General features: G+C 38.8%; 2 protein-coding genes across 3 annotated transcripts; one reads left to right on the forward strand and one right to left on the reverse strand.

Annotated features, from left to right (window-relative positions):
* Positions 1-252: 252 nt before the first annotated feature.
* LOC137296137 (mitochondrial S-adenosylmethionine carrier protein-like) lies at positions 253-12,285 on the reverse strand. Of its 2 annotated transcripts, none has more exons than XM_067827838.1 (10): positions 12,224-12,285; positions 11,589-11,668; positions 10,773-10,929; positions 9,736-9,845; positions 8,260-8,364; positions 6,816-6,908; positions 5,438-5,507; positions 4,128-4,192; positions 3,703-3,776; positions 253-2,810 (listed from the first exon to the last, which is right to left on the reverse strand). In XM_067827838.1, the coding sequence occupies exons 2-10, from the start codon at positions 11,622-11,624 to the stop codon at positions 2,696-2,698; spliced, it is 825 nt and encodes a 274-aa protein (XP_067683939.1). In that variant the 5' UTR covers positions 11,625-11,668; positions 12,224-12,285; the 3' UTR covers positions 253-2,695. The 2 variants fall into 2 exon arrangements, with proteins under 2 accessions (XP_067683939.1, XP_067683940.1); XM_067827839.1 differs by having other exon boundaries at positions 761-2,810; positions 10,773-10,880; positions 12,224-12,281.
* LOC137296135 (cylicin-2-like) lies at positions 12,286-18,019 on the forward strand. The gene is made up of 6 exons (XM_067827836.1): positions 12,286-12,523; positions 13,134-13,267; positions 13,457-13,673; positions 15,685-16,141; positions 17,013-17,117; positions 17,801-18,019. The coding sequence occupies exons 1-6, from the start codon at positions 12,390-12,392 to the stop codon at positions 17,879-17,881; spliced, it is 1,128 nt and encodes a 375-aa protein (XP_067683937.1). The 5' UTR covers positions 12,286-12,389; the 3' UTR covers positions 17,882-18,019.
* Positions 18,020-18,371: the final 352 nt, after the last annotated feature.

An 18,371-nucleotide genomic window follows, 5' to 3' on the forward strand; every position in this document is an offset into this window, starting at 1 on the left:
CACCTCAGGCAAAGAACTTGATGGTAGAGAATAAAACAAGTTGTCCATAAGCAGTCCTTAGTCACAAAAACGCTGCCTTGTCTTTCTGAGTGAGTGAGTTGTGTTACCAGGAGATACAGAACATGATCAACATTTCATAGTTATTGGTCGGTTCACAAAATATTCTGTCCTGAACCTAATGTGCATCTTTCACCCAAAATATTGATTTACACTTTAAACAAATGAAATGAAATGAAAAGGCAGGACAAGGAGTTCAGTACTAATTTCAAGATTTTTCTCCATATCTGCACAGACTACATACAGTTGAAGTGTTTCTGATCAGAAGTCATTGTTCAGGCTTCTGAGTATGTCATGTATACTTTTCCAACCAACTGTGAAACTGCCATCATGATGCCACTGCATTTTTACCAAATATACTGAGGAAAACAAATAACGGATCACATGAATGCACAAGTGTTCCCTTATATATTTCCAGGTTCCTTCACAAGCTATGCGATACAAAGCTTCTGAAAAACCTTGGAAAAAAATACAAGAACACTTGTCCTTTCATGTGATACCATATTTTCTCCCTCAGTATGTATTTTCAAACGGCAGATAGTTTGCAAACTGATGACTTACAAGACACAAAAAGTCCATAATACCTGAATACAAACACCATCTTCACATTGAAAGCTACACTTACAATTCTTGTATATATTGGTACAATTAGTACTTCTGGGTATATATCTGGGAGATAGCTGTAATATATTGCACTTGATGCATAAAGCAATACTTGTTTATTCTGGTTACATGATTGCAACTTACATGCCATTATTTGTTCACATTCCATGTACAGGTACAGCTCCCTGAACCATATAAGTTAACAATTGATTACATTGTGTATTTCAATCTCTGAGACTGTTAATGTGTGCTGACAGTTAGGTGTCTGACTCTGAAAGTCTGGGTACAAATCCTGGATTGGACTCAAACAAAAGTGCAAGAATGTCTATTAAACTGAGAATGTTTAAAACCAAATATAACATACAATTATATAACAAGCCTTGTAATATTTTCTAAAACCAAACCATGAATCACACTTCTGACAGGTTATATTTGTGAAGGCACTTTCTCTTGCTGTCATTGAAGACAGATGATGAACTATACAACTTTGAGAATAATAACCCCATGTTTGTAACATTTAACAATGTTCCTGGGTAGATCAACAGAGATTAGCAAAGATGAACCATACATGAAGAGAGATGGATCCAGCCAGCCCAGGTAATTCTAATCAAATAATCCATCAGCAGGTACCACAGCTTGCTCAACCTTCTATCATTTCAACCTGACTTAATCACCTGTGCGTTGTTTGATATTCTTACTCTCCATCTTGTTCTAAAATCATCTGTATTTGGTATAATGTACCTGTTTGTTAAGTTAGTCCGGTTCCAACAATTCATGTGTATAAGCCTTTCATGATTTGGCCGTAGCTGTTCCATCTTACACTGAAGTCAGAATGTATCATCAAACATTGCAAATAACAACTGGTTGTCCACATGTGTATGTTTTCCACAAGAGACATCATTTGGGTGAGATTTTGTACAGTGCCCTGAGAATGCTGTAATGTCATGAACTTGATGATGTCACAACACTGCTGCACTGCAGGTCCTATGGTAGTACAGTATTAAGAGATGTACACTTTCATCATTGAAAACTATTGATGAATGATTTTTTATGATAAACAGAATCTCACCCTCGCGTCTGCTATCGGTTATATAAACACTCGTTGATAAAGGTTAAAATATCCTCAGCAAGTTTCAGATATCTGTAACTTTATCAACTCGTGTTGACATAATTGATATCAGCAGACACCTGGGTGAGATTCTCAATATATGCCAAAATACAGCTACCAAAGACAACCTGATTATTTGTGCACGGCAATGTTTCAGTTGAAAGTCATAAAACACTGCACTGAAAGAATAAAAGTCTCTCTTCACAACAAATTCTGTAATGCAGCAGATATTCAACATGCTCAGCATGATGATAATGTGAAATCAATATAAAAAGATCTCAGCTTTTGGTCAATACAGTTAGACTGTATCGGAAGAAAATGAATACCTTACTTTATAAATAACATTCCTTCACCTTCTGTACAAATCACCTCTCTGTACTTGATGATAGAGAATAAAAGCTTGTTATGACATCACATCAACCTGTAACTAAATAAAATGTCATCAGGTACCCTGGAGGTCAAAAGCATGAGCAACACACAATCACAAGATGAACATCAACAACCAGTGTATGAAATAGTTTCAGTATGTTACTTGGCAGTCAGGCTAGCTATATCAGAAATTTACTAGACCACTGGACCGAAATTTGAATGTAGATATCGGTTTCATCAGCTGCTAACATGATGAACTTTTTTATCAGGCCTTAATCTTCCTTGTTCTAAATTGTGTTTGCACTTTAAAAGTTGGACAGGGTGACTATAGAAAACGACCCATGAAAATTTACTAGCCTGACTGGATTTTTACTAGGCACAGGTTAGCAGGCCAGTGACTGCACACTGTTAACAACAATCATCATCTCTTAAATTAACCATGCACTCTAATGAAAGGCAGGTGAATCGCATGTTTGTCTTGGGGTACAAAGCATATTCTGTTGATTGAAGCTCCACTTAAAACATTTCAGCTTTACTGAAACATAAAAATATATATGACTAACTTTCTTTCAGGTAGCGTTTCATTACAATTTGAACTTTTTCATAAACCCCCAGGAATACCGCCCCTCCTATGGAAATCCAGGCAACGCGGGGAGTGATTCCTGCAAACAACCTGAAACAGACAGAATGTGTTTCAAAATAAAATGAATAAACTAGAGCAGAGGGCAGGGTTTACTGGCAGGGGTTAATTTTTCCTAAAAAGCCACTTGCCACGAACTATAAGAGAGTGACTTGTCCGGACTAATTTTCCACTTGCTCTGAATATTATGACATAATCATAATATCTGTCATTATGAAAGAATAAATCAAACTGGTACTTGATGTTAATGTTTGGTGGACTATTTATTGAGAAGTGATAAACAGCAAAGAAAGATACCTCTACTTTATTATCATTGTGAAATTTAATAGCTACATCTTGAGTAGATATGAAATGAAATCCAAGTGTAATCGCAGTTTGAAATTGTCTTGTAGCCCTTGGACAAGTAAGATATCATTATTTGATAGCCCAAAATGAAAACTGACTTGTTGGGCAATGGGATTTTTGAACCCCTGACTGGGCTTTGAAAATTTAACGAAGGACTGGTGGGTCTGTACTGCTGATTGTTTGCCAATCTGATGTCCGCAATACTGGAACACTACATCTGAGACTGATGAATTGATAACAAACACAAAATCTAATAGTTGCAACACAAGATGAAATTAACTGCGCAGTTCATCGTCTCAAATGAAATCAAACAGACTGTAGGCAGAGATATTTTTGTTTGTTATTTGGCTGTCCAAACAATTAAGGATTAGCCAATCAGTTCGTAACATGACCATTTGTCTGCGTCCACTCATTTTACATTGAGTACAGACCTAGGTCCTGAGAGCTAATGATTCCTATAACTAAAGAACATCAATGTCTCGTTTGACTGGTACAATGTCTGCTCCTAGGTTAATGGACAACAGACAGAATAAACTCCTCCTTTGAAGCCCTTGAGGAAATAATACAGAAATGTAGTCACCCGTTAACTCCTCGCTCTGCATGTATGACTTTAAGGGCATGGCCAATACCACCTTTGGCGACATCAGTGTTAGCCTGTAACAAGCAGATCAGAATAAAGCAAAGACTTTAGGAGAGTCTAGCTGATGACAGGAAGAAAGGGGCTGGGATGGGTAACTTTGTGCACTTGCAGAAGGTGGTGATCTGATTGAGTGATTCAGTCTAGTTTTACGCAATATTTCAGCAATATCGATATGGGCTTCTTGTTTTACAGATCTGCTGTTTGTATTTTTTTCAAGAATAAGGAATAAGAATTTTTTTCTCTGCTCAAAAAACAAAATCTTAATATATAATACCGAAGCTTGATTTATCGAAAGATAAACCTCTATGTCCCCAAAGTATACATGGTATATGGTAAGTTTACATCATTGTGAGTGAGAGGCAAACCTTGGCAAGCATTATACGTGTTTTCGCCACGTCTAGTGGTGTCGTCACTCCGGCAGATAAACCACCTGCAATAAGAATTTAGTTGTGAAACCTCGACATTGTGAGGATTAAATATCACTGGTAGAATCATGAAAAGCTGATAAGAATCCATCATAACAGACAGGAAAGTGCAGCTAGGATTGCCTGAAATATTGTATGAAGATCTGACACACCCCTACATAGAGTTTCATGACAATGGAACTCATTCTCGGTGTGAGTGACTAGTGCATTGAAAACTGAAAATTTCGATCACGTATGTCTGAAAGCTAGTCTTAATCCAGCAAGACAGTGCATGAAATAAGGCCCGGCCAACCAGCGAAGACAGGCTTGATTTCTGATGGATGGTCTAAATTTACAAATAGCCAGCCAGACGGTCTGGTATAAATTTTAGAAAACATGTTCCATACCTCTGAGTAAATTCAACATATCTTAAAAAAAGATTTCTTATTTTTAAATTGGGCATTACGTTTAGACTTGACAATTACTGTTTGAACATTGAACTATTGTAGTGCAAGCTCAAAGTACTGACTACCTAAAAATTGAGTTATTTTCTTTGGATGTCTGGTCTGGTTAAATCCATTTGGGGCTGGTAACATTCTTAAGTTATCAGCCCTGATGTCTGGCTGTGTTTTGGGCTTATTACAGTGAATAAGACCATAGCTCATTGATGCAGACTGCCTAATAAACCATATACATGACGTGACCTTTGAGATAATAACACAAAGTGACATTTCATCTGAGTAAAAGGTCATATGCCAATGATATTTTCACAGTTCTTCTAGACACCGTGGCTATGATATATAAGGTGGGAAATATCAATGAAAACAATTTGAGAGTGAGAATAACCTGAACTGTGTTGTAAAACAATTCAATTTCCCCCAAAGCTCTTTATTTACATGCACTGGAAACTCTGTACTTAAACACGGTCCTCACAACCAAAAATTATCTGACTGGATTTTCTGGTCAACCGATCACTTGATTGTCTGGTATGCTTACAAGCCACCTGGTAGGCGTACTGTTGTGTGATGGCAAAATATAGTGTCATTTTTAGACAAATCTTGTGATTGTCTGGCGCCACCAACAGGGGAGGGAATGGGTACAATTTTGCGAACACCAGGAGTCATTGTGGTTTTCAGTGAGCAATTATATTATTTTCACAGCTATTTTTCTGTTTACACCAAATGGATTGTTTTTGTGTAGACATTGCAGGTTGGGTAGTCCTTTACACAAATGATCTTTATCTGAACCATGAGTCAGTGAGTGAGTCCTACCTGCAGCAGCCCCACAGACCGCTGACTGCCATGCCTCTATTGGTCGGTCAGTGTAGGAGGACCACTTGGTCTGAAATGTGTACATCTTATGTATATGGATCTATTTTATTAGGATTGAGCTATATTACAACAGCTTGAGTTTTAGACATGATGCATCTGTGTGAAGCATAAATTGTTGGGTAAAAACATCCACTGTTGAGTAAAACATCAACTGTTGAGTAAAAACATCCACTATTGAGTAAAAATGTCAACTGTTGGGTAAAAACATCCACTATTGAGTAAAAACATCAACTGTTGAGTGAAAACATCAACTGTTGAGTAAAAACATCAACTGTTGGGTAAAAACATCCACTATTGAGTAAAAACATCCACTATTGAGTAAAAACATCAACTGTTGGGTAAAAACATCCACTATTGAGTAAAAACATCCACTGTTGAGTAAAAACATCCACTATTGAGTAAAAACATCCACTATTGAGTAAAAACATCAACTGTTGAGTAAAAACATCAACTGTTGGGTAAAAACATCCACTATTGAGTAAAAACATCAACTGTTGAGTAAAAACATCCACTGTTGAGTAAAAACATCAACCGTTGGGTAAAAACATCCACCATTGAGTAAAAACATCAACTGTTGGATAAAAACATCAACTGTTGAGTGAAAACATCACTGTTGGGTAAAACCATCACTGTTGGGTAAAAACATCACTGTTGGGTAAAAACATCCACTATTGAGTAAAAACATCAGCTGTTGGATAAAAACATCAACTGTTGAGTGAAAACATCAACTGCTGGGTAAATTACCAATTGTTGGATAAAAACATCCACTTCTGGGAAAAACTACAGGAGCTAATCTACCTAGTACACAATACCATTCAGAAAGGCATCAAATGTCACGTATGTTATGTTAGGGAATACATTTTCTCATATTTAGATTAATTAAAAAGTTTTATATTTCTGTCTGTGATAATCTAGTTGTTCCCCTGTCCTTCACTGACAGGAGTTTTATCCTTCACCTTCAGTTTATATTAACCTATAACTGGATTTGGTCATGATATGGCTGAAATATTGCCAAAGTGACTATAAATTTTAACTCACTCACTCATAGAAGCCTTATTTAGCACAGTAATGTGCTGTGTAGGTGATTTGAAATAAAGAGGCAACAACACTATGGGCAAATTATTTGGTGATATACATGTACTACCAATTAAATTACATTATTCCTGAATTTAATGACTAATTCACAAAAAAACATTGCACAAAAGTTGTATCAATGCTTGGTTGCCCAGTCAGGTGTTGCAGTCCAAGGTGCATACAGTGAATATGTCCAACCTTTACTGCTGATCTCTGTAATGCATGCATATGTTGTATCATTTACCTTGAAATATTCCCACAATGGAAACTGCAGGAAAGAGAAAGGCACTTCTCTTGCTACTGTGCTGAAATAGCCTCGGTAAAGTCCTTGAAAACCCTGTAAATATAACAAAATCCATGCATTAAACCCTTGAATGTTGTAATATTTCATTGTACATTTGTGCCTGATAGTTGCAGCTTGTCCAATACAGTGTCTGAATCAGGTGAACCAGTCCTTGAAATGATGATCCACCCAACCGTGGTTTCACCATGTCAGTGAGCGTGAGTTTAGTTTTACGCCACACTCAGCAATATTCCATGGAGGATGTCTGTATTAATGATGTATGAAGCAGACAATCCACACAACTGGGATATGATGACATGTGTCACCCGAGTCAGCGAGCCTGACCACCTGATCCCATTAGTCGCTTTTTATGACAAGATTCAAAGACAGGCCAAGAGTTAGTATTTTGTCAAGTCACCATGGGCAGCAATATATATATGCAGGCTCCAATGAAGCGGGGCATCCTTGCTCCCAATATCAGACCACATCTTCTTTCATTTGTTTTGTTCAGGTTTCATGTTCAGTGATGGAATTCCTCAGCTCAGACTTTTCTGCCAACCCATTGCATGCAGCTCAGTTCTAATTGTCTCCTTCCACACAGACACAGTTCCTCTATCAGTCATATCCAGCCTTAACTTTTCTAAATGCCTTCGTTTGTTTCCAGAAACAAGACTTCCAAGCCACCTCGTGTCACCGACTGCCAATTTTCTGGGCCTCCCTGGTGCTCAATGCCATAGCCATTGAGGGATAACTCTTCACAAACTAATGACAAAGGATTAACAGAGTTGGTCAAGGTTGTTTATACTAGAAATTCAATTAAACATATTCCTAAAATTCTCAATAATTTCTGGTCATACTATAATAGTTTCTAGAAGATTTGGGAGATCCACATCTTACACAACTTGACCTCATTGCCCTGAACTTGGGGAATAAGAGATGTTTGGGTGTTGGATTCTGGGTGATTCTATAAGGTTGAGAATGACACTGAGAGTGGTTGAGACGAAAGGTATAAATATGAACAAATGCTGATGTTCAGCATGTTCAGCACATGTCATGGTTTCAGATTTCTGGATCCAGGGTGTCTTTGATCCAGTTGAAGAAAATAGTAGAGTGTGAAGGGTAGTGTGGTTGTCATGGTTACTTTTGACACCAAACTGACACTGAAAGCATGTACAGAGTAATGAATGTGGCTGTCCTGATTACCACTGAAGCTCTTGTGACAACTGTGGCCAGGTGTGACACCAAGTGTGTGGAGGGATGAATTTGATGTGGTTGTCATGGCTACCTCTGAAGTAAGAGTGACCACAAATGTGGGAAGGAGTGGATGTGGTTGTCATGGTTACCTCTGAGGCCAGCGTGCCCCTGAGAGAGTGGAGGGATGAGTGGGTGTGGTTGTCATGGTTACCTCGGAGGCCAGTGTGACTCTCAGTGTGTGGAGGGATGAGTGGGTGTGGTTGGCCTGTGTTCTCTGCTTCACCACCTCCACTGGGACTCTAATCAAACAGGCAGCCTGAAAAACAAGTTCATCCATTATAATGTAGAGGCATGTCTCACAAAAGTATTAATTTGGATATTCTTCATCTGATACCATACTGACTGATTTTGACCTTCACATACAGAAATACATCAAAATGTAATGAATCCAATATCTTTATATTTTCAAATGTTATGGTCATCATGTTAATTTTAAGTCAGTAATTCAGATCACTTTGAGAAATAACACCCAAATTCAAATAAAAACACTGTTATTAATGAATTCAAGCACAGAAATGATTCAGTTCAATGAATACACTAGTGAATGTAACAGTTCTAATATTCAGTGCAATCAGCTTTACCATACTCACATTTGGAAGAGATATGCAATAACATACAGATTTACGACCAGTGTGCAAAACAGCAACTGGCCTACTAGCCCCTGGCTAGTAAAAAATCCAGTGTGGCTAGTAAATGTGAAGTGACTGGCATGACTGGCTGGTAAATTTTAAAGTTATAATATACTTTTAAATCATGCAAGATAATGGCCAAATAAAAACGTTCATTACATTAGCAGCTTAATGATCAAAACCCATGTCAACACTTAAATTTTGGGTCAGTGATGTACTTTTTTCGGCTAGTAACTTTCAGGCATAGCTAGCCTTATTGGCTAGTGAAATATGGAAACTGTTTCACACTGTTTACAACTCAAACCAAACATGAGTAGGAACATTATAAGTTGTTCACAGGTCCCTCGGGGTCCATGGTCTCATGGACCCTCGAGGTGTGTTTATGTTCCCCGAACCAGCAGGTAATTCCCGCAGGACTAGGGGAACATAAACAAACCTTGAGGGTACATGAGCCCATGGAACCCGATCGACCAGTGAACAACATATTTATCTTACTGAACACCTGAATTTAATTTTGAAATGCTTCAAGCACTTCTGTTGAATGTGAGGTAAATTGCCATTTTGCAGACGACACAATGTAAACAGATTTAGAGTTTTCTCCCTTCCATCAATTTTCAATCGCAAAACATCGGTAATTTCCGTGCTTGATGCGTGATTCAGTGTCATTCGAGGCAAAGAGGTACTAACCATGAAGCAGCAGAAGAGTTCGGAATTCCCAGCAGTGTACATTGAAAATAATACATCGCCTGTAAGAGGGGTACATTGAAAATAGTAAAATAGCCCTTAGCCAGTCGGAAAGCGACATTCATGAGTGAGGGAAGATAATATGAGATGTAGACTCCATTGCATCTTTGGGGAGTAGAAATTTATGTTATGTATCCATGTTTTTAGAGAAAACACCAAGCCCTCTGGAGTTGCTCTTTTCTGATGGCTAAGCTGGCCTGGAACTGGGATAAATAATACATTGTAGGGTTATGATACGGCCCTACTGAACATACCACTTCTCCAAGAGATGCAGCTGCCATGTGTCCAACAGGCGCCATTGAACCAGGCAGCACCTGGCTGAAGGCATGCTTTGTTGCCTCATATGTACAGAAGAAAAGAGCCGCTGAAACCAATATAATTGATCACATACTGAATTATCATCATAGAAGGATCCAACAGATGGCACTGTAGAATGAAGCTTCCACACACAAAGAAACAGCGCAACAAAAGAGACATTCAAATGTATATCAATAGAATTCAAAATGCACATCTGTTGATAATCCAATCAACTAACTAAATAAAAAGCATTTTAATAATGAAGACGAATATTAACCATTGTGTTTAATATGCATGATAAGGTCAGACCAATTTTATATGTTTACAGACCTGCTGGTTGTATTTCTTCAAGAGTAAGAAAAAAACATTAATTTTCCTCACTCAAAAAATATAATCCTAATCTTTTTGTTGTCCAAAAATGGAAATGTACAAGGAAAAGGTTTTTAGATTGTATTTTGCCTCACACACACTTCATAAATTGCCAAGAAGTAAAATACACTAGAAGGAAAATTACTTTGAGAGGTGATAATATTTTCATTTTTTATCTTCACAAACATGGCAAGCATGGGTTGCTGAAGGCCCATTCCACCCATGGACCTTCAGGGGTTATGTATACTCTGAACCAGGGTGATTATGGATCATGATTATTTTTAGGAATATTTCTATATACATAACTCATTGCATTCTGATGAGCCGGACCAATGAAGCAATATATCTTTTCAATCAGCCCAAAAATCTTTCAGTGAGTTTAGTTTTATGCTACTTTTAGTAAAATTCCAGCAATATAACAGCAGGTGACACCACAAATGTACTTCACACATTGTACCCATGAGGGGAATGGAACCGAGGGCTTTAGTGTGACAAGTGAATGCTTTAACCACTGAGCCATATTTCTTTGAGAGATCTGATTCATATCTACAGCAAATCAAAAAGAACACCCATTTAATAATATCATATTTAATATCAATATTCTTGATATGTGAGGATTTCAAACCTGTTGGTGCCGAGCCCAGTGCAGCGGACATGAGACCGGAATATATTCCCCTGAAGCCACCTGCCTTCCTGAAGCCATGCTGACTCTGGAGACGGGTCTTGATGGTATCTAGAGGGAAGAGGATCACATCAACTGATGTTCCTGCACAAGCACCTGCCTGGAACACACAACTGGCATGAGCTGAGGTGGAACGGGGTTTAAAAAGTGCCATGGTCCAAGACTATCATAAAGTTGTGTGTGTGTGTCTCTTCATAGTCTGTTCTGGACTAATTTGTGAGTCAATGTCAATCCACTGAGAGAGTGAATGTTGTTTACTCCTGCAATATCACAAAGGGGAACACAAGAAATGGGTTTCACACATTGTATCCCTGTCGGGGAACTGAACCTGAGAAAATGCATAATCACCGCTTCCTGGCATACTAAAGGAACACAACCCTGTATAGGAAATTGTAATGCCTTTGACACATGGCAAGTGTGTGCCTATCATTTTATGCTGACAGCCATTTTCCTGTTGCATGTATGTGACATAATGCTTGTACAACAAATGTAAAACGTTGTTATATAGTGTGTCTGTTGTTTAATGGTCGACTCAACAGTATGCATCCAGCTGCATGTTGCCAGTCTTTTAATCAAGTCTGGACTAGACTATCTAGCGACAAACAATTGGGATGTGTCAACCAACACAGTGCACCCGATCCTGTAAGCTGTCTCGTAATTATGACAACCATGGGTTGCTGAAGAGCAAATCTTAAAGGGCAGTAACTAAGCAAGGGTGTACAAGATACAGAAAAGGTAACAAGACAAACATATACTCACAACTAGTGCTATCCTAAAATCAGTGTAGCTTTTCATTTTTATGTTCTCTCCATCAGAGACAGCTTGTACAAGTGTCAATTCTGCAAGACATTTTGAAAATTCTAAAATAATCACATATAAATGTATATATTCTGGAGTAACATATGATCTCAGCACTGTTTTTCACATATTTCAATGTAGGATTAGAATTTCATCAAGACAGTTTTACTGAGCTCGCAGCTGAGAGCAGGAATGGGGTCCTGCGATCAAGACATCATGCACTGTGGGAACACTGCGCTTTAGTAAGGCACACTTTACCCTCTAAAGTCTTTAGTTCATATGAATAAACTCGTATTCCAGCCAAGGCCTACGTCGAGCACACCGTGGTATAGTGCGAAGTCGTCTAGTTACATGCTAGACTATAAAGTCTTTAAATGAGTAAGTCAGCTGTGTAAAATATACCTGTGTATAGATTCTAGCTGTCTACCACAGGCGCTCGACACTGGTACAATTTGGAAGTATGACCTAAATCATATATATTTAGGTCATACTTCCAAATATATATCAGAGTCAAGCGCCTGTGCTGTCTACTGAGATCGTGAGGTAGTCGTGACATCTACTGAATACTATCCGATATAAATCATCATCGAAACAACCTTGCCAGCTGCTCTGCACACATGTCCCTTGAGTCGGCGAAACAGAAACTTCTGCTTACACTACTTCCGTTCGAGTAGCGTAAGTAGCGAGTAGTCAACTTCCGCTGTAGGAATCGTAGTGCGATCACCGAATGCAGATGCTATCGTTCTGATTGCAGGTTTCACGATGGCAGGAGGGACATTGATGTTCAATTCCCAGTACAAAAGCCTTGCAGCAGAATGGCTGGGACTGTCACCCGACCATCTATCGAAAAAAGATGAACCGGATGTCCATACTAAAGAATCAAAACAAGAACACGTGTTAGTAGACTAACGTTTCTACACTATTAAATAACTAGCTGCGAAATCGTACTTGTGGAATCATGTATTGATCCGCAGTTACTGTCAGGCGTGTCAGACATTTCCTGGAAAAGGAACAATAAACACTGGTTCATGGCGGATTTCATGGCTATATCTGGGATAATCATGACTTGAGTGTCCTAGTGGAGTGTACCTTGTCCTACCTTTAGAATACAGAACCTTGGAAACACATCTTATTACTCTTTTACATAACTGTAGATGATTAGGGTTAAGGGTCAGACTGGGGTTAGGTTAGGTTAGGTTAGGTTAACCTAACAAGAAGTTGTGGTGCAGTATTCTAAAGGTGCTTTGGGTGCCTGATACTGTGTAGTGTAATATTAATAACATCTTACCTGATATAACTCATACCTGAAGTGATTAGACTGCCATCATACATGATAGTATGAACTTGGTCAACCATCTCTGGTGTACATTTCCCCCTTTTCATAATAGGTTAACCAATCGTAGGACCATGGACAACTGAGCATAATGTTCGTTATGTGATTAGTATAACAACTATACTCACATGGTTAATGTAATCATAATTCTTAATGGTAGTTGTATTTTTCAGACCAGTCCCTGGCAAAGCGGTTAAGAAAAAGAAAACAGAACAGTTGAAAAAGGCGGAACAGTCTTCTGAAATAGGGGAAAAACTGCAAAGGAAGTTATTTAAGGCTAAGAGAAGGGCATATGACCGAGAAAAAGGTAAACTAGACTGCATTGATACAGATGAGATAATAGTCAGTTCAGACTTGTCCTTCTTCACATTGACTTTCTTTAAGCTCGCTGGAATAATGCTTAGAGCGATGTGAAAAAGCAAAACAAACAATACAAGTGAACACTTTGTAATCGCTCTACGTGTCTCGTAACTCTGTCACTCACTTGTATTACCAGATGAGACTGGAAGGGTTGGTGACAAGTCTGTCAGTGGAGAGGAGGAAGAGAGTAGGTCGGAGAGTGTGAAGAAGAAGCCAAGGCTTGAGGAAGGGAAGGATGGAAACAGACTTAAACCACTCACAATTGCCGACCTGAAAACAAGACTGAAAGATCCAACCCTGTCCAAACCAGCAAGGAAAAAACTGCGGAAAAGATTAAGGGTTTTAGAAGAAAAGTAAGTCTCTTAAAACAAATTTTGAGGGTCACAATTTCATTCTCTAAAATAGTGGAAATCTTGCAGTAGTCTCTGGCCAGTCCGTGCACTTACAAATGGCCCGCAGTGTGGCTTTTGGCATCAGTTGTATAAGATTTTATCACATCACCATAGTTGTATTAGGAGAAGGTCGGTGGGGTAGTTTAGTGGTTGAAGCATTCGTTCATCACACTAAAGATCTGGTTCAATTCTTCACATGGGTAAAATGCTTGAAGCTCATTCCTGGTGTCACTAGCTGTGATACTGGTGGAATATTCCATACTCACCACACTCACTGTATCAGGAGCATGAGTGATCCTCAGTATGCCTCAATATGCTATGCAGATGTAACAGGGCTAGGAGTAAAGACACTTATGACATCCTTACCCTGTCAGATTATGATATGATATAGGATCTTTATATATCGCACATATCCATGCACTAGTGCATGCTCAAGGCACTTGTATTTTTCTCTCTATCACAGGATGTCAATCTCAACAGCACGTCATATTTCAATCTCAACTCCCTGGGGAGGATACAACTCTTGCTGCCACTTGGCGGACCGAGTTTATTGAGGCTCTCTCATCCTAACGAGGTACCCATTCACAGCTGGGTGGACTGGAACATATAGTCACAGTACTTTGTCCAAGTTTACTGCACGTTGCTGTACCTGCAACTAGGTGTTTGCACGTATTCATGTGGCCACCATCTGGTCATCTACCAACGGATTTGTGGGTTCTTTTAAGTGAACAGGGTTGTGTACTGTGCACTAGGGGTTGTGACAACACTGAAAAAGTCTGCACACAATGTTGACTCCAGGGTTTTTACACTCGGACACAGGTGGGCTCGATCCCGACACCTCAACCTCGCTGGATGACTAGCCTGGCAGCTTAGCCAGCTCGCCCACCACGCCACCAGATTACTGATAGGGTTAACCTCTTTGGTCATGTGGACAAGGCAACCGACTCTGGATCAGACGGTTTGTGGTTCAAATCCCAGCATGGGACTCAGAAATTCTGTAACCACTACATTGGCACCCAATGTGGGGCTGAGCCTGTTCATATCAAATTTGAGCAAAATAAGTCTCAGTACATGGAACGGGCCTCCTGCTGACAGGGAGTATGTAGCAGGGTCCTTACCTTGTCAGATTGCTAATGATTGTCAGAAAGCTCTGTGGTTATGTTGGCAAGACCTCAGATCAGAAGGTCCATGGTTTGAATCCCAGCACTGGATGCAGAATTATGTGGCCGCTACACACTTTTATGTCCCTTGGACCAAGTATTGGCTTGTTGTCAGTTTGCCTCCATTTTGTTTGTAAGTTAGTCAACACCATTTCTAGGTTGTTGATTTCACCAAATTGGTAAAGGTGTTGAGACCTGCATCATTTTGACTGAAGCATTAACCTCTACTCATCCAACAAACAAGGCAGCCAGTTATATTCCAAACATTATTTCAGTCCATTTGACTCAATAGTGGACTGATGAATTGCTGTCTAACTTGACAAAGGACGGAGACAGATGGAGATGGCTTAGTACAGGTTAATGAATCAATAACTTGTCAGCACTTGTGCACATGCTTCTCAGACATCTGGCAGTCCTTTTCTCAACCCTCCTCCTTGTAACAAATGGAGAACTGTGTCAATATTTTAATGCTGGTATGTTAAACAACTTTTTTAGTTTTAGGGCTTATATTCTTCAAAAACCTCAGAGTTGGTCTGATGTTTTGATTATGATCAGCGTTTCATTGAGAATTTTATGTTAGTTAATTTTCGAAGTCGATTGCAGTTAATCAGTCCACTTTTGAGTCAAGCAGACTGTAGCTACGCTCACTTCTTGTACAAGAGAGGTAATCTGATATGACAGACTGGTAAGTCTAGTGGCATTGTACCGTACCCTTTGCCTTACAGAAAAACATGGTAATGAACATATATATATGATGAAACTGAGATGGGAATTCCATTAAACAAAGAATGAATTATGTTGTCAAATTTCAGAGATGGAGCTGTGCCAACACATCCTGATCAAAACAAGCATGGCTTTAAAGGTCCTAATGCGGAGAAGTTACAAGCAAAGTTACAGAGAAAGGAAATTGATGAATTTTCTAAAAGTTTTTCTGATCATATGAAGGATTTTATTAATAAAAAGAAAAAGAGGAAAAACAGTTTTTCTGATAAGATAAATACATTGAAAAATACTAAACACAACAAGAGTAACAGTAACACCAGTGAGCCTACAGCAGATCAAGATGATTCTGACAGTGGTTCTGAAGAGACAGAAAAAGTCAGGAAAGCTGACATGTTTTTTGTGGATAGAAGTCCTGTAAAAAGAGACAATGTTCAACCCTCAAAGAAGAAAACGAAGAAGAAAACCAAGTCCTTACTTGGTGGTGTTACCAAAGACGAGGCTGACACGACGAAACATAAAACATCAAAAGTTGGAGGTAGCAGCAAGGTATATGTTGAATGTAACTCTTGAAACTCTAACATGCTTAATTTTTTTCGAACATACAACCATTCCGGTCCACAGGTGATTATATGAATGTCTACTTCTCAAGGATTGTCATTATTATTGATTTTAGGTTTCATTTGTCTTCACTTCAAAATGCCTCAAAAAATGCTTTGGGTAAAGGTCATGAAAAAGAATTTGTGGTTACACTCTCTTGCAAGGTATTAAAAGGTTTATTATGAACTGATATGGACCGCCTCCGTGGTGTAATGGTTTGGAGTGGAAGATCATTGATTCAATCCCCAGTCAAAGATGGGGATTTGTCAGTCCCAGTCTGACTCTTAGCATTGTGAGTACAAGGACTGGTCGGCTTGGAGTCGGTATGTACCTGAGTTGGGTATTCATGCTTAACTGAGAAGTGAGCTAGCACTATAACCCAGCTGGGCTAGTACAAGCAGCCACTCATACGCATGCACATCATCATATGAGCGAAATATTCGTAAATATGTTAAACCCCATTTCATCTCACCAAACTGACATGTATACTGTCTGTGGAATGGAGCCCATGTGATATGTGGGGTATCTTTGGGATGACACGTCATCGGTCATACTGTTGATCACAGGATTGTTTGGTCCAGACTCAGTTATTTACAGACAGCCGCCATATAGCTGGAATATTGCAGCGGGGATGAGTGATTTATGTATCAGTGGGTTAGGAACTGCAAGTTGAAATGCTAGCAAGCCCCTGTAATTCCTTTGTAACACAGCAAATAATGCAGTTAGAAATTATGATCGTTTAATAGACAATTTTTATCCTAATTTGAAAAACATTCACGATGATATGAAATATACTCACTCCCGGTCAACCATGTTGTAGATTGATGGGGACAGCAATAGTAAAACTACAGGGAGGAAACGTAAGAGACACAAGAAACGGAGCAAACAGAAAAACATTAAAAAAGATCACAGGCCAGATGAAAAGGTGAGAAAATATACTGCAGCTTTTGGAAAAATATATACGTTTCAACATTTACAGTTACAAAACTGAGGGGACAATAAGGTGTGGTTACCAGTATGTGTAGTATTAGGGTTATCTCAGTACTGCAATCTCATGGTTCTCCTTTGATGTCAGGTCCTGGGTGATGAATTGCTGAACAAAAACTTTGTCAAGCATGGTCACTGTCCACAAAATTGGAAACAGTAACATCTTTTTTTGAACTGTTTGTTATTAAAACCCATAGTTTAGATTCAGATTTATGTATCAGTTAAGCTTTTATTTGTACCATTTATTTCAATTTATAAATATTGTGCATTTGGAGATGCTTCTCAAAAACAAATTGTCTGGATAAGAGAGGTTCAAAAACCCTGTCAGGATTAGCAAGGTTCACAAATACATTGGCTGGATAAGCGTGGCTCACAAAGAATTTGTCTGGTTATGCAAGGTTCACAAACACATTGTCTGGATAGGCAAGGTTCACTAACACATTGCCTGGATAAGCAAGGTTCACAAATGCATGGTCTGGATTAGGGAGGTTCACAAACACATTGTCTAGATTAGGGAAGTTTACAAGCATGTTGTCTGGATAAACATGGTTCCACTGTATCTATTGTTCGGCAGAGGAATGATATTACTGAATGCCACTGTTGGTCTCTATATATTTGCAGAAGCCGGCTCATCTTCAGGGTGCAGGGAAAAACAGAGTCAGCCAAAAATTGTCATCTCCACAAAAGACCAACTCAGAATGAGTTAGTTATTGTGAGAAACAGGGGAAAACATCAAAAGACTTGACGTGACCATTGTCAACAAAATCTGGTGTCCAGTCATACATGTAAAATGTATCACTATCAGTAAACTTTGGCAGATAAACCAGTAATAAAATGAAAGATTTTTTATCTTGTGACTTTAACAGTTTATAGTCTGATTGCAGTGAAAACCTACCGATGAATTTCATTTTTGAAAAAACGGTAAACCAAATAAAGTGAAATTAAGATTGCAAATCTTCATAATTTTACCTTGCCATTTTTTTATTCATCTCAGGATAAAAGTTGTTTAGCAAATGATCCTAGATTCAAATCATTTTTGTCGGTTTGTATTACAAGGGGGTAAGCACAGTAGTTGGAACAGTCAAACAAATGTACATGCAGTACGTGATGAGCGTTAACTTAGACAAACCTCACAACCCCTTTGTAACACAGCAAATAATACAATTTGAAATTATGATCGTTTAATAGACAA

This window comes from Haliotis asinina, chromosome 9, assembly GCF_037392515.1.
Source record: "Haliotis asinina isolate JCU_RB_2024 chromosome 9, JCU_Hal_asi_v2, whole genome shotgun sequence".
Classification (NCBI taxonomy): Eukaryota; Metazoa; Mollusca; class Gastropoda; order Lepetellida; family Haliotidae; genus Haliotis; species Haliotis asinina.